The sequence below is a fragment of the Trachemys scripta genome, chromosome 3 (genome assembly GCF_013100865.1).
Source record: "Trachemys scripta elegans isolate TJP31775 chromosome 3, CAS_Tse_1.0, whole genome shotgun sequence".
NCBI lineage: Eukaryota > Metazoa > Chordata > Testudines > Emydidae > Trachemys > Trachemys scripta.
This window is the reverse complement of record NC_048300.1, coordinates 20,781,112-20,798,417: the sequence shown is the minus strand read 5'-3', so window position 1 is coordinate 20,798,417 and position 17,306 is coordinate 20,781,112. Positions and strand designations below refer to the sequence as shown.

Here is a 17,306-nt window from a genome sequence, read left to right as displayed (position 1 = left end):
GAGCCGCCTAAGCTAGCCAATGGGAGATGCCACCCAGATGGGGGTTTGCTAAGCCTCACTTTTCTCTCAGCGATAGGTACCAATGTCTTAGCTGCAGGGAGGAGCCTGTATTAATTTAGCAATCCACGAACGAGAACCTACCATCTCAAGTCAGATGGCTTAAATGCCTAAGGTGTTTCCCATGGGAATGAGGCGCCTACCTTGCTCCGCACAAAACAACTGGAGGAGGAGATGAAGATGGTGTTGCCCAGTGTTCCCTCTAACTTTTTACGTCCATGTGCGGAATGAATTTTGTTATGTGACATATCATCTTCATATTGGTGCACATAATAAAATTCATGTGGTGGGGGTGGGGCCGAGGGGTTCGGAGTGTGGGAGGGGACTCAGGGCTGGGGCCGAGGGTAGGAGTGTAGAATCTGGGGTGGGGCCAGGGATGAGGGGTTCAGGGTGCAGGAGGGGGCTAAGGGCTGGGGCAGAGGGTTGGGTGCAGGGAGTGAAGGCTCTGGCGTGGGGCCGGAGATGAGGGGTTTGGGGTGCGGGAAGGGGCTCAGGGCTGGGGCAGAGGGTTGGGATGCGGGCTCTGGGGTGGCGCCAGGGATGAGGAGTTTGGGGGTGCAGGCTGCCCTGGGACTGCAGTGGGGAGAGAGGACTCCACCCTGCAGCAGCTCGGGGCAAGAGGAGAGGCACCTTTCCCCAGCTATGGCAGCTCTGGCGGGCCTGGGCCGGGCCGAAGGAGGGGCTCCTCTCCCCTGACCGCAGCAAGTCCAGAGCAGGTCCATGTTGGGGCTGGGGGAGGGGCACCTCTTCCCCTACGATGGCAAATCCGCACTGGGGCCGGCAGGCAGGGGCACCTCTCCCCTGGCCATGGAAAGTCCGGGACAGATCCATCTTGGGGCTGGGGGAGGGACACCTCTCCACTGGCTGTGGTAAATCCGCACTGGGGCCAGTGGGAAGGGGCGCCTCTCCCCCGGCCGCAGCAGGTCCGCGCTGGGGCTGGCGGGGAGGGGCGCCTCTCCCCCGGCCACAGCAGGTCTGTGCTGGGGCTGGCGGGGAGGGGCGCCTGTTCCTGCCACAGCCCTGAGTCTCTGTGCAGGTCTTAATAGGCAGCTGCGTGGCCACGCAGCTTAGAGGGAACTTAGGTGCTGCCAACCTTAACATTCAGCCCAGTAGTTAGAGCATTGACCTAGGATGTGACCCAGATTCAATTCTCTCCTCACTGCAAGAAGAGTGCTCTAACAATAAGATAAAAGTTATGAAGTGGGCACCAGCATCACCTCTATCTCGTCTGGCCAGATTTTGAATGAGACCCAATCCAGTAAGCAGCCTCTGACCACACTTATCGGATCGGTCCTGCATGCGGTCGAATAACTATCTTCCCTAGCTCATGAATTGCTTGTGGGCTTAAGTGTGTCCGGATGCCTAGAGGGAGGCAGTTCAGAGAGAGCACACGCTCAGAAGCAGAAACACAGGAAAAAAAGATCATTTACCTGTACTGTAACTGTTGTTCTTAGAGACGTGACGCAGACTTGTATTCCGCTTAGGTGTGTGCATGCCCAGCACACCAGAACCAGAGAATGTTGCCTACCGGTACCCATGGGAGGTGGTGCTCACGCCTTGTGCTCATAGCTCCTCCCCAGGCTATATGAAGCAGCACAGCCTCAACTACCCCTCACTGAATGCCCAGAGACTGGACTCCGATGCAGAGGGGATGGAGAGTGGGCCGTGGAATATGCCTCTGCATCACATCTTGAAGAACAACAGTAACAATACAGATAAGTAACCATTTTTTCTTCTTTGAGTAAATGCAGACATGTATTCCACTTAGGTGACTCACAAGCACTACCATCCTAGAAGGTGGGGCTCGGAGTCTATCTAAGCAAGGATTGCAGGACCGCTCTACCCAAGCTAGCAATCGCCTACTGGATGTTATCCATGTAGAGATCATTTGTGAAGAGACCTCTTGCCCCTTCATATGATTCACATACGACACAAACAGGCTAAGCGAAGCATGAAACGGATTAGTCATATCCAAGTAGAAAGCCAGACATCATCTGACATCTAACACATGGAGATGCCACTCCTCCAGAGATAAATGCGGCTTAGGAAAGAGCACAGGTAAAAATATATCACCTGGTTCAAATGAAACTGAGAAACCACCTTAGACAAAAGTTTGGGTGTGGCCATAAATTTACATTGTCTTTGGAGAATTGTGTATAAGGAGGCTCTGCCATCAGAGCCTGCAACTCAGATTCTCTTTACAGATGATATCGCTACCAGGAACGCCCAAGCACAGCAAGCACCAAGTGTGGGGATCGCCTCTTCACAGGATGGATCATGTCTAAACCCTGGTGAGTGAGTCACCAGGCAAAAACTTAACTAACTCTAACACTAAATCTAACACTAATGGTGCTAGCTAACTATACACAACTAGGAAAAAAACACTAAGATAGTGAGATACTGTGATGTTAAGAACCACACAGAGCTCGGACTCCAGTCACGGGTGGTAAAAAGGAACTGCGGGGGGCAAAGGTGGCACCATCTCAGATAGCCAGGGGAGGGGTTATGAGCATGAGGCACAAACACCGTCTCCTACGTGTACTGCTAGGCAAAATTTTCTGGCTCTCGTGAGCTGGGCGTGCAAACACCTGAGCGGAACACACTGCTGCATCTACTCAAAGAAGAAACTAGGGAACTTTTACCCTGAAAACTTAGGTGCTGAATGAGTTTAGATGCCTACTGGATTTGGCAGGAGTTTTGTGGAAGGCAGTGGAGCCAAAACTGGGATTTAGCTGCCTAAACTCAATACTTAAGTGCCTAAATCTGGGGTTTAGGCACCTAAGTACCTTTGTGGCTCTGGACCTATGTAATTACCTACACTGGAATTTGCCCAAGATACAAGAAATAACACCCTTAATCTTAGTAAAAATGCCACAGGCTCTCTAATGATCACTAACCTCCAGGACCTTCATCCCACTATGTTTACTGAAAAATTGTACTCCACCTTAGATAAGAAGAGATTTATCTTAAGTATTTATAGGTTGCCATTCACAACAGTTAATCTCAATGCCAGTTTAGAACAGAAGGCAGATGCACACTATAAAACATGTTGTAACTAATATACTTAATACAGCAATAGTTTTCATTACCACTATATATTGTAATCTGTTGATTTGCCCAAAATTATTGCAGTGTCACATCTGTCCATATTCTGCTATTTTCTAAACACGAGGATAGGAATGTAAACAGTTCAAATTTGACTAGACTGTCCACAAATTTTAGTACTTCACAACTGCATTCATCTAGATTTCCAACAAAGCATGAGTCAAGTAGCCAGGAAGTCTACTAAAATAAAATATGTACTTTTACCTCTTTTACAATGTTACACAGCTAGAGTTCATCTTCAAATTCTTTCATTTGTATTCTGCACTACCAATTACCATCTATTTCAGGAAAGGTACCAGCTGTGCTGTTCCTTCCCCGAGACAATCCACACTGTAGTGCTCAAGTCTTCACCAAAGGGAACTATACACCAAGGTTTTGAAGAAACTCCTTTTAGTTTTCAGATTTAAAGAAACTCATCCACTGAATACTGGAGTCATTTAGATATCTTTTTAATTAAAATAATACTTGGCAGGAGGAATGGGAGGATAGACTTTAAAAAAGACTACAGTCTTTCTCTAATCATTTCTGAAAAAGACTTCATGATTAAAAATAGCATTGCTTAATTTATTCTTTATTTTTAGTGCATATTTAAAGGTACTATTTTATTTTGAAGCAAAATCAATTAAATGTAAGCCTTCTCCACTTCTTATGTTCCCAGGGCACATTCTTTGTTCTTACACGTTTAAGTTACAATGGTCAATAGAAGTATCTGTAAACACTTACCTCTCTAACGGACAACTGTGGTGGGAGCGACACAGAAAATACAAAGCTAGTAAACTGGTACTCAGCAGAATTAACCTTTTGGCACACCTAAAAGAGAAGGATATGAATCCTCAGTAAGGGAGTTAAACTGATAATCTTTTATGATATTCTTTATTCTAGTGCAAACGTTCTATAGCATTACTTTTTGGTATACATTCACATATAAAATGACCATAAGCTCACTAAATCCTACCCAGTTAGAGACAGGGTTTTTTAGGTTTCTTTAAGGACTGTAACTTGCAGGCAGATTTTATATAATTGTCACAGTAAACCCTCATTGTTATGCTACTATAAAAGAAACCCAACTCAATATTTTATGTTGAAGCGAATCATAAAAATAAGACTAGGCTTGGCAGAATTAGATTTTTTAAAAAAATTTCAAGGGATAATATAGATGTTTATGTTTAAACATTTTTTTTTCAATTTTTAGCGATCTAAATTTTTCAAAGCTGTGTAAAACTGGGGGAAAGGGAGAGTCAGATAATCATAGAATCACAGGGTTAGAAGAGACCGCAAGGGTCATCTAGTCTAACCCCCTGCCAAGGTGCGGGATTTGTTGTGTTTAAACCATCCAAAACAGATGGCTATCCAGCCGCTTCCTTTTGAAAACCTCCAGTGAAGGAGCTTCTATGCTTTGAATCTATTTTGCCCCACACAAGGCACCCTAGTAAAATAGACTTTTAAACTATTTGAACTCCATTCACTTTTCACTAATGGCCACCTTTTTTAAACCTTGTTTAAACACCCAGTTTTGGAAAGGAAGAGCAAAAACATGGTTATCTTCTAAAACTTTAACTAGGTCTACTTTAAGGTACAAGCTATGATTAATTTAAAAAAATTCTGATGCATTAAATTAGATTTGCCTAAAGTCTGGCCTAATTTGCTACTGTGACTGCTTACAGTACATTATTTTTATATTACTATTAATTAAGAAAGAATATTCATTAAGAGGAATATTTCAGAGCAACACTTGGTAATTATTTAATGGCAGTAGACACTGCAATTCAAAAAGTTAAAACTTTGTAACTATTAAAACACAAATTGTCAACATCACATCACAAATATACAGAGTTAATATCCTTAAATTAAACTCTAATAAGTTCTCAAGCAGCATTTTTCTTACTTTGCCTATCTTAAATTTAGATTATTATTAATGAATATATTTTTTCATTGGTTTATGTGTATACAGTGAAATTGACATTTACAAAAAAAAATCTAATCCTTGCAAGCCTAAATAACACTTATTGAAGGGAGCAACCCCACAGTGGTAGAGGAATGAAACAAATATAGTCTAATTCCATCTCTCGCTGTTGCAATTCTACAATAACGCAAATGCAGAAGTCCTTAGGATAGTACACTCACAAACATATTACTTTATTACTTTGAAGATTATGAATTACCCGAGATAAAATACTCTCTCTTTTATTTTAAAAGCAAATGCCTACATTATCTCAAAATTAGTGTGTAAATTTAACAAATATAAGAGGCAGCATCAGAGCCCAAAAAAACTAGCAGGCAGACTTTGTCTTTCCTATCTTTCCCTTTTTTACCCAGATACAGTATGTCCATAGGTACAGAATATATGGCCATTACCTCCTTTGGCAGGACCCACGCATTGAGCGAAGCCTGTTGCACAGGTGAGTTCCTTCCTTAGGAGGCATCTATTCGCCTCCGGTGGGCTCCCTCTCCTCTCAACTACCATTGTTGCTTCTCCTCGCTGGGAAGAGTGAAAATCCCAGTGGTATCCCACCCGCAAATTGGGAAAAGAATATCCCAGCGTTGCTCCCTGAAGAAGGGAGTGAAAATCCCAACAGCAATCAAAAGCAAATGCTGCTGCTGCCTCTCCTCTCACCCTGCACGTCTCCTACCCATCCCCCACACGTAACGGTCACGGCCCCTACCACCCTTCCTCTCTCCCCTCAAGTGCTGCCAACCCTAAGTATTAGAAAACCATGAGTCTGCTCTCAAAAAATCATGAGAAAGTCTTAAAAATAATACATTTTCAGTTCTTTCTCTTATCCTTCTGCTGCTGGAGCCCTCAGGGTTGCCGCTGCCTCTCCGCCACCCTATCCACCCATCTGTGCAAAGATCTCCTGATGTCTAGGAAAGCAGCAGGAACGGGAGAGCACTACAACAGAACACCATGCAGAGGTGTGTGACAAGCACTAGTTGACGTAGGGAAGGAAGAAGGATGCCAGCAACTGATTTTTGGGAGCAGGGCTATAACTAACTTTGGTTGCAGGGAGGGGAGTATCTGATTATTGAGAGAGAAGCAGTAACAGTTTGGGGATGGGGAACAGGTACTGGGGAATAGAGATGGGATGAGGGGAAGGGAGAATGAGGACCAAGGGTCCCTCTAAGCTGCACGGTTATATGGCCATGCAACCTGCTGGCAGGCATTGTACACAACCATGTGCCTGTTGCAGAAGGGAGCTGCTCTTCTCTGAGCTGTCCCTACCTGTCCCTCCCTCTGGAGAAATGAAGTGTGAAAGGGAGCAGATAGGTGGTGAAAAGGAGGCAATAATGAACATGGAGCACAGAATGAATGAGGAGGGAAGGTAAGTCCAAGGAGCGGGAGGAAGGAGAAGGAATGAATGAGTAAAGAGGTAGACAGGGAGACATACTGAGCAATCAAAATGAGTTATTTTGATACTCAAAGTCTTTCCAGAATCTAAGCTAACCCCTAATTCAGACTCTTGAGAACTTCAGTCTGTATCTGCTACTTAAATACACAGCATCAGATATTTAACTAACTCCTATTAAGCACTGGCTTGTGTAATACAGAGCTGTTAGCTACACACCTCTGCTGGAGTTCACAAACATATTTGGGGGCACTGTCCCAAAATCCACATATTTTGGTAACTGTTAAAAACACATATTTGCTTGCAGTGTTGTTGTAGCCAGGTTGGTTCCAGGATATTAGAGAAACAAAGCAGGGAGGTAATAACTTTTACTGGATCAACTTCTGCTGAAGGGCTCTGAAGAGCTTCTCTGTGTAGATTGAAAGCTTGTCTCTTTCACCAGCAAAAGCTGGTCCCATAAAAGATATTACCTCACCCACCATGTCGCTCTAAAAACAAGTGGTAGCATTCCAATTAAAATCAATACTGTATGTCAATTGCACTGTTAGGATAAGGAGTTTCTCTTAGGAAAGAATCAGTCTTGGCTGTTTTTTAACCAATTGCTGTCAGGTTTTCTATTGCCACTCAATGGCATAACTTTAAAAAGTCAACACTAAAAATCTGGTCCATAATGAAGAATATATTTTGCCTATGAAAAAGGAACAAACTCATGCACTGTAACAATAGAAACTGCACAATTCTATCTGGTCCCAGTTTATTGGCTATGCTGAATCCAATGTTCATTCTACTAAATCAACTAGTCTTATTTATCAACACTAACATCAAAGCTTCCACTCAGTTTTGAAAGCCCCCCTTCACATTTCACTCTGTTACCCTAGCAATTTTATCCTTCATATATGGTGTTTATAATGCTCTTCACACTATCTTTTCCCCTAATTCACAGTCATTTTTTCTCTGATAACTTGTATGCTTATAGTCTTTTGTACCACCAAATTACTTAACATTTTTCCTTAGTCTGTGGCTTCCTAAAGATAAGAATACATTATAAGGGCGATTCATGCTGCTTTACAACTCCTCTATCCAGTAGAAATAAGCACCTAAGAGAAATCCTGAACTGCACAGCACCATCAACTGCATTTCATCCCTTATTTATTCTCCAGTCACAAAGCATAAATAAAGATGGGCTCACCATCTACAACCACATTGTAGTAGTACTGTATGCATGTACCATGGAACTGCTGTCAGCCCTTTGCTTTTGAAACATGATCACGGAGGTCTGTCTGAGGTCTAGTTAGATTAACTTCAGGACACAGTTGAAGGTTCACCTGTTTTCTCAGGCTTTTTTAGTTACATTATAGCAAGGCCAGGGTAAAATATGATCTTGAGCAACCCACGGGTAATTGCCCTTTGTTGACCGTACATGAGATACCCAAACTCCACGCCAATAGGTGTTATTTAAGTCGTTAAATCAGTAATTGCAGATGAGGAAACAAACCTAAGAATTTCCCCATCTGCTCTTGATTTAAGTTACACAGAGTATTTTAAATCTAGATGGAGCCACTCAGCTACATATGGGACTGAAATTGATTAATGATTTAAAAAACAACAACAACTAGATCACAGGGTTTGCACTGTAGGATTCTACCAAACACACATTTAACAGCTCATAGAAAAATGTGTCTACAGAGCAGGAAAAGATCACTTACCTTCTGAACAAAATCTATCTCACAGAACTCCTGAAGAATTCCCAAGCACACGTTGCAAACCTTCGGAGTAGAGTTCTCCATAGCAAGATTTACATCATCTGCCACAGGGGTCTGCTGGAGGGCCCCATTTTCATTCAAATCCTCAGCCCCTTCTCCCATGTTCTCAAGTCTGATTCTCTTACACGGGGGGTCAGCTATTTCACAACAAAATTTGTCCTCTTTTTCTTTATTGTACTCCAGGAATTCATGCAGCTCTCTAAGCAAATCCTAAACAACAAAGAAATGAACAGTAAAATGTGTGCGTTTGCTTCACAGCTAACACACAGCTTCTCCCTCCTATGTGTAAGACTCATATATGCAGGCGGTCCTACGACAAGCACCAATAACTCCAGTTCCAAAAAGTGATATTAACTGTTCTAGTTTAGCTTTAAATAGTGCTTATAATTACTAGCTTTTCATAATTTGTGTTGAAAGATTTATTTGCAGAATTCAAAAAATTCAAGTTGAAATATTACAACTGTAAATGGTACACAGAGAAATTAAATTTTGCTGAACAGACAACAGATTTCTTTATAGTATGTAAATAACAGTAGAAGCACTTTACTATGGGCCTGATTTTCAGAAGTCCTGTGTATCCATAACTCCAGCTGAACTCAGCGGAAGCCACAGGTGCTCACCACTTCTGAAAACTAAGCCCTGTGTAACTTAGATTATGTTGTCATTTAACATCTCCATTTCATTGTCCAATAATTACAGTAGAAGCTCATTAATTCTCAGTTTGTTAATCTACAGACCTAATAATTCCCTCTGAAAAAATTAGCAGACTCATGCAAGTCTCAGTAAAGGTGAAATAATATGTGCTGCAATGAGGTCTCATCTCGCTCAGACTTCAAAAAATTTAAAATTGTATTTATGTGCAATAACTAATCTACTACATACATAGATGCAACTAAACAACCCTTGCAATAAAATTGTATTTTGAGATGCAGTATCATTAATTTATTTTTTTTAAATCACATTAGTTTGGCTTACTCACTAATTCCCAACATTTAATAATTTACATGGGCAGTGAATTAGCAAGGTTTTGCCATATCTTGCATGAGGAAGAAATGTAATTTTGTCCAGTAGCTAGATCATGGGATTGGGAGTCAGAAGTTCTGCCTTCTATTCCTGGTTCAACCACTGACTTGCTGTGTGACCTTGACCAAGTCACTTAACTTCCCCTGTGTCACAACGTCTCCATCTGCAATGTGTTATAAATACTAGCAAATAGAGAGTCCTAACTCAGTGGAGTTGTGAGGCTTAATTATTTTAAGCACTTGGAAATCTTGATTGATATACATTTTCTGACATAGCTACCATACTTCCTGTGTGTGTTTTTTGTTGCCTGATTTTAGGAAGTTAATATTATTAATTTGGATAATATGGGTTATAGGCTCGCCAATTAATCTGATCAAAATATAACAAGGTTCTTGTCCCAGAATCAGGCTACACAGAGTTTGCAAGGACCATTGGGATGTATGAGAGGTCACACACTCTGAGACAAATGTAGACTTAAAGACTTTTATTGAGATAAATGGAATAATAATCAAATAGTAAAATAATCAGAGTTACAAAGGCAATAATATTATTCTAGAAATATATGTGCTATTATATACTATAAAGCTTTTGATTAATATACTCACACCCTTCCTTGATAACCTGGTCATAGAATATCAGGGTTTGAAGGGACCTCAGGAGGTCATCTAGTCTAACCCCCTGCTCAAAGCAAGATCAATCCCAAGACAGATTTTTGCCCCAGATCCCTAAATGGTCCCTCAAGGATTGAACTCACAACCCTGGGTTTAGTAGGCCAATGCTCAAAACACTGAGCTATCCCCCCACCCCCCATAAGTACCACATGCTAACTGACTGCACCACTGGAGACAAAGACATAAGAGACAAAGGACCAGCCTCGCCTCTGGCATGCCAAGAGAGTTCTGGTCCAGCTTCCTCAATTCTTGCGTGGGAGGTGCAGCGCTTAGGAGAAGCTAAAGAGCTAAAAGCTATCGAAGCTAACTTATTTACTTAACTAACTGACTTAAAACTTACAGTTAAGAAATAACAGACTAATGGACTAATAAACAAAGAAGGCTTGAAACTTGAAGCTCATAAACCCTGAAGCTTAGAACCTTAGAAGCTTCCTTGGCATGGTGAGTCACTGCTCTTACAGAGCTTGAGTACTCAAGCCCTCCTTCTATGTCCAAACTTAGTTTCCTCACCCACAAAATGTTAGGGTACCATACGCTGCTATGTTTGTACATACTGATGACATACACCTCTACCGCGATATAACGCTGACCTCAGGAGCCAAAAAATCTTACCGCGTTATAGGTGAAACCACGTTATATTGAACTTGCTTTGATCCACCGGAGTGCACAGCCCCGCCCCCCTGGAGCATTGTTTTACCCCATTATATCTGAATTCGTGTTATATCGGGTCGCGTTATATCGAGGTAGAGGTGTACATACATATTAATGACATTAGATCATTCTCACATTTGTTATTTCTGTCCTACCCGGTTATTTTGGTTCTTTTCTTGTGGTGTTCCTGTTAAATTTACAGAGGGTATGCACTTAGGAAGCCCCCCATGCCAACCTACCTCTACGTATCCTTTATCTATCTATGTTAAAGGTCGCAGCCATATATGGACTTATGCTTTCTCTCATCACCACTTATATAGGTGAAAGGTCGCAGACATATGTATGCTAATTTTGCTTTAGCTCAACATACAGGATGTAGCCTGTAGTCCCTTGCGTTACAGCCAAAATACTTTTACTATAATAGATTTATAAGTTTATATTAAACAAATACTCAAACCCATAAGAAAATAAGAAATACATAAGAAAATATATATAGGCAAGCAAGCAGGCCAGCCCTATAGGCTACATTTTATAAATACACACATCTGACCCAGACTCATCTTATATTCCCTAGTGCTCAGACTTTTGTCAAGGGGCGGAGAGTCCTGCCTCCACAATGCTACCTTAAGAGAGACAAACTGGTGGCTTTAAATTCTAACAATAACTTTCTCTTGGAACAATAACATTTTCAATTTAAAGATTTAGGGTCATTCTCTAGGAAAGGTCGTTAACTAAAACTATTATCATTAATCACCTATATAGTGAAATAAAATTACATGGCACTTCAAAGAGTGAGGCATGTTCCTTGTCCCAAACAGTTTAATTTTCTAAGGACCTGATCCTGCAACTGACAGTGTGCAGGCACAGTAGTCCACCTAGTCAATGTGGCCCAGGGGACTGGGCACTGTTATAGAATTTGTGAGACCTGGGTTCTAACTCCTGGCTCTACAACTAGCCTACTGGATGACTGTGAGCAAATCACTTCACTGTTCTGTGCCTCAGTTGCCCTATGTGTAAAATGGGGATAATGACACTGAATTCCTTTGTAAAGCACTTTGAGATCTACTGATGTTAGGAACTAAGGCTAGGTCTACACTACCCGCCTGAATCGGTGGGTAGAAATCGATCTCTCGGGGATCGAATTATCGCGTCTTGTCGGGACGTGACAATCGATCCCCGAATCGACGCTCTTACTCCACCAGCGGAGGTGGGAGTAAGTGCCGTCGACGGGGAGCCGCGCAGGTCGATTTTGCCGCCGTCCTCACAGCGGGGTAAGTCGGCTCCGATACGTCGAATTCTGCTACGCTATTCGCATAGCTGAATTTGCGTATCTTAAATCGACCCTCCCCATAGTGAAGACCTGCCCTAAGTATTGAGAACCACAATAGAGTTTAAGACAGACATGACACAGGACAATAGCATAGATAAAGGAGGGAGTGGACAGCACTGGGAAGTAGAGGATTCCTTGACAAATTGGGTTTTAAGGAGGAATTTGGAAAAGTAAAGAGAGAGATGAGAAAACTAACAGACAAGAAGTGGAAAACTATTTCAAGCAGAGGGGCAGCATGAATTAATCTTGGAGTGGGAGAATACAAGGGAGTAGTAATGAGAGATGATTATGAGAAAAGCTGGGTAGAACAATTAGAGGAGATGGAAATGAACACAGATGTAGGCGGAGGGCAAATGAGAAGACTTTGTAGACAAGGAGGAGGCAGGGTGGATAAAAATCAATGATTTTTTAAAATAAAAAATATCCTATTTTATTTAAATCTTTTTTTAAAATTTAAATGAAATTTAAATGAAATAAAAGTTTATTTTTAATAGAAGTAAATCTAGTTACAATTAAATTTGAAATTGACAACCTGAGTTAAGGCCTAAACTTTTTATAATCTGTTAAAATCACTTAAATTAAATACAAAAACAATATTAAACAGTATGTTTGCTGTCAAATTTTAAAGAAAGTCTAACCAGTGAACTGATGGAAGCCCCTGGCTGAGCACCTAGAACCAGAGTTTGCTGAAGCACTAAACTAGATTTTGACAGCCATAACTTCTTGTGCAGGTGCAGGGAGTATTTTTTTTTTATTTCAGTTTACCCAACCAGTTCAATTCAATGACTAATTTGTTCAAAGTTAAGAAGCCAATTAGAAGATGAAAAAGCTGGAAAGCTTGTTTTCCTCTTCCAAACTATGAATAAAAATTAGGTGTGAGAGGATGAGATCTAGTAGTTCTAAAATCTTGAAGGACATGGTGATCAGAAACAATCAGTTCAATTCACTAACTACAGATAATATTTTCTTTGTTAAATAAATTAGTTTTAAACACAAAACATATTATGATAATTTTATGATAAAACTTTTCTTATACATACAGCACATTTAAGGTAGTTTTATTTAATTAAAAAAATAAAATGTTGGTTTGGGGCATTTTAATTTCATCTTAATTTCTATCCAAATACAGCTTGACATCAATTTTTTATTTATGATTTATCCTTTAGTAAATAGAAATGCATCATTCACCATTTTCTAACATAATAAAAATGTAAAAATTAAGAATCTGAATATCTATATAATTGCTTAAGTAAATTTGTAAAGATATAGTGTTTCTTCCAAGTTAGCAAAGAGACGCACCAAATTTAGTGTAAAGGCTATATTTAGTTGCAAATCCACATTTTAATGGATACCAATGAGAATCAAACCTTTCTTTTGGAAAATAACTAAAAGTGCAAATGCAAAATGATTAAAATTTATGATTTAAGTGAAGTTTTCCTGTTTGCTGATTTAAATCATGAGTCAAATCAGTGATTTAAATTGCTTTGATTTAAACCATCTTGAGAGGAGGAGTTTGATATGATAAGAGAAAGGCGGCCAAAGAAGAGATTCAAGTGTGTGATGATGACAAGGTCAGAGCAATAGAAGTGGAAGATGACTTTAGATTTTGGACTGAGATGAGGGGAGAGTGGTGGGGAGTACAGAGAAAGATTAGTTATCAAGTTGACTAATGCATGGACAAATATTGCAGGAGCAGAGATAGGGAAGAAGTGTTGGAACTCAGTGAGAGACTGGATATGGGGAGAAGAGGAGAGAGAAAACTCAAAGATGACACCAACATTGTGAGTTTCTGAAGTAAAGGATCCTGGAGTTGTCAATGGAAACAGAAGGGAGATGAGAAGAAAGAATGAGGAGTACTTGTGGCACCTTAGAGACTAACAAATTTATTTGAGCATAAGCTTTCGTGGGCTAAAACCCACTTCATCGGATGCATGCAGTGGAAAATACAGTAGGAAGATATATATACACAGAGGACATGAAAAAATGGGTGTTGCCATACTAACTATAATGAGAGTAATCAATTAAGATGGGCTATTATCAGCAGGAGAAAAAAAAGATGGTGGAGTTGGAGCTGAAGTAAAGATAAGCAAGATCAATTTTGGAGAGTCTGAGTGGTCAGACATCCTAGAGCAGTGGCCCTCAACCTTTCCAGATTACTGTACCCCTTTTCTGGAATCTGATTTTTCTTGTGTACCCCCAAGTTACATCTCACTTAAAAACTACTTGCTTACAAAATGAGACATAAAATACAAAAGTATTACAGAACACTATTTCTGAAAAATTGTTTACTTTCTCATTTTTACCATATAATTATAAAATAAATATTGTACTTACATTTCAGTGTATAGATAGTATATAGAGCAATGTATACTGTAGCAATGTAGTCTGTATGAAATTTTAGTTTGTACTGACTTCGCTAGTGCTTTTTACATACCCTGTTGCAAATCTAGGCAAATGTTTAGATGAGTTGATGTACCCCCCTGGAAGACCTCTACATATGCCCAGGGGTACATGTACCTGGTTGAGAACCACTGTCCTAGAGGAACAGAGAAATCTGGGAAAAGGAGGAGTGTGTGAGGGTGGAGAGGTAGATTTGGAAATCACCCGCATATGGAAGCTACCAGGGAAGGGGATGACCTCTCTGAGACAAACCGTATAGAGAAAAAGAGAACAGGGCCAAACACAGAACCAGAGGGATGCCAACAAACAGGAACAGAGATGCGGATGAAGAGACATAAGAGAAAAGGCTGATGGAATAGCCAGTAAGAACTGAGAAAAATCAGAAGAGAACAGATCCTATCAAAGAGGGTAGTTTAGAGCAGTGGTGTCCAGCTTGTGGCCACAGAGACTCTAAATTGTGGGCCTGGCAGGCAGACGTTCGAAGAATGTGTGTTTGATGACAAACTGAAAGTATGTCCCCAAACCAGGCCCTGTGATATTTAAACTAAAGTTCCTCAATCAACCCCACCATTACAAGGAGGGCGTAAGGGGTGCTGCCTCCTATTTCTTCCCCTGCAGCAGCTCTGATATGAGCCATTGGTACGCTGAGAATTGCTGTCCCTTCCCTGCTGCAGCTACTCAGCAGCACCCAAACTGGCCACCTACAGCATTGCCAGGAAAATAGGAGAGAGCACTTCTAGCTACTCCATTGCCTGCTTTCCTACAGGAGCCCCAGCGAGAGCAACATAAGGAGTTTGACTGGTTCTGCATGAGCCTAGGAGAGTGTGTCACAAAGGGTAAGTACCCTGCCCACATGCAGCCACCCAGTGCAGCCCACAAGGGGGATGGAAATGAGAAGCTGAGAACTAACAATTAGTTACAGCTCCTTGATTCTCTGCCCCTACACTAGTTAGAGCATTACTTAGTGGCATCTTCATCAGGAGACCTGAGCTCTTTCTGGGCTACCTAAGTGGGGCAGATCCTCTGGCCTGTTCTACTCTATTTGTGCCAAAGTACTGATTATGGCCCACCGACCTTTTTGAAATAAAATATTTGGCCCTTAAGCTAAAAAGATGGAAACCATTGGTTTAAAGTTTGAAGCGTCATACTGAAATCCCAATAATCCCATGGACTACAAGTTCAAATCCTCTAATGTCAGCTATGCCCATCATCCCTCTGAATTTGATAACTGAGTTCCATACATGTTATTATATAAGGGATCATTTGTAAGATTTAAAAACCAGAAATCCTCTCTAGTCTGTGTGGACAAAAGAGATGTGTGCCAGTTAATGGTCCCCTTACACTCAAGAGGTGGCCGCATTTTAGTGGTGCGGGTATGGGAACAGCCGTATTATTTAATATATCATAAGAATGGCCCTACTGGGTCAGACCAAAGATCCATCTAGCCCAGTATCCTGTCTTCTGACAATGGCCAGTGCCAGGTGTCCCAGAGGGAATGAACAGAACAGGTAATCATCAAGTGATCCATCCCCTGTTGCTCATTCCCAGCTTCTGGCAAACAGAGGCTAGGGACACCATTCCTGGCTAATAGCCATTGATGAACCTATCCTTCATGAATTTATTTAGTTCTTTTTTGAACCCTGTTATGGTCTTGGCCTTCATAACATCCTCTGTCAAGGAGTTCCACAGGTTGACTGTGCGTTGTGTGAAGAAATACTTACTTTTATTTGTTTTAAACCTGCTGCCTATTAATTTCATTTGGTGACCCCCTAGTTCTTGCGTTATGAGAAGTAGTAAACAACACTTCCTTATCTACTTTCTCTATACCAGTCATGATTTTATAGACCTCAATCAGATCTCCCCTTAGCTGTCTCTTTTTCAAGCTGAAAAGTCCCAGTCTTATTAATCGCTCATCATTCAGAAGCCATTCCATACCCCTAATCATTTTTGTTGCCCTTTTCTGAACCTTTTCCAATTCCAATACATCTTTTTTGAGATGGGGCGACCACATCTGCACACAGTATTCAAGATGTGGGCGTACCAGGGATTTATATAGAGGCAACATGATATTTTCTGTCCTATTTTCTATCCCCTTCTTAATTATTCCCAGCATTCTGTTCACTTTTTTGACTGCCATGCACACTGAGTGGATGTTTTCAGAGAACTATCCACAATGACTCCAAGATCTCTTTCTTGAGTGGTAACAGCTAATTTAGACCCCCATAATTTTATATGTATAGTTGGGATTATGCTTTCCAATGTGCAATTCTTTGCATTTATCAACATTAAATTTCATCTGCCATTTAGTTGCCCAGTAACCCAGTTTTGAGAGATCCTTTTGTAGCTCTTTGCAGGCTGTCTGGGTCTTAACTATCTTTAGTAATTTTGTATCATCTGCAAATTTTGCCACCTCACTGTTTACCCGTTTTTCCAGATCATTTATGAATATGTTGAATAGGACTGGTCCAGAACAGACCCCTGAGGGACACCACTATATCATTAAGGCTATTTCCATTTAAGAATTTTTCCATCTACTGACAGTAAGCTTGAATTTAAATATATGCATAGAGAGAATGATTTACAACTAAATGTTTTGGACCCAATTTAAATGTAAAAAATAACGCTTTAAATTACGAAAATACTATTTAATAGCTTTTCATGATTAGTAATGGAGAAATACTTATGTAAGGTGAATTTAACAAGGCTGCATGAGATAACTTCCTGGAAACTGGTATCGTATTGAACCTATTTTCCTGTACTATACTATTATTCACTTTTAGCAATAAACTTGACTCATACTGGTTATTTGGTCTCTTGTGTATATTTCATAACATACCGAAGTGTGGTCAAGCAATTGGCTATACAATATATCAACAGTATTCTGATGAATAGTCTATCAATAAAGCTACATAGTATCAGAAGATTAGTAGTATTAATTTTTCATAATTTATTCTACCAAACC

The 17,306-nt window shown here is 40.7% G+C and overlaps 1 protein-coding gene across 1 annotated transcript in view; it reads right to left on the bottom strand.

The window, feature by feature from the left end:
• PUS10 (pseudouridine synthase 10) overlaps positions 1–17,306 on the bottom strand; it is a 73,706-nt gene that overhangs the window by 52,266 nt on the left and 4,134 nt on the right. Inside the window, exons 3-4 of the mRNA XM_034764276.1 lie at positions 8,213–8,479; positions 3,886–3,972 (exon numbers count right to left, since the gene is read on the bottom strand). Coding sequence (XP_034620167.1) covers positions 3,886–3,972; positions 8,213–8,479 — 354 coding nt within the window. The remainder of the gene's footprint in view (positions 1–3,885; positions 3,973–8,212; positions 8,480–17,306) is intronic.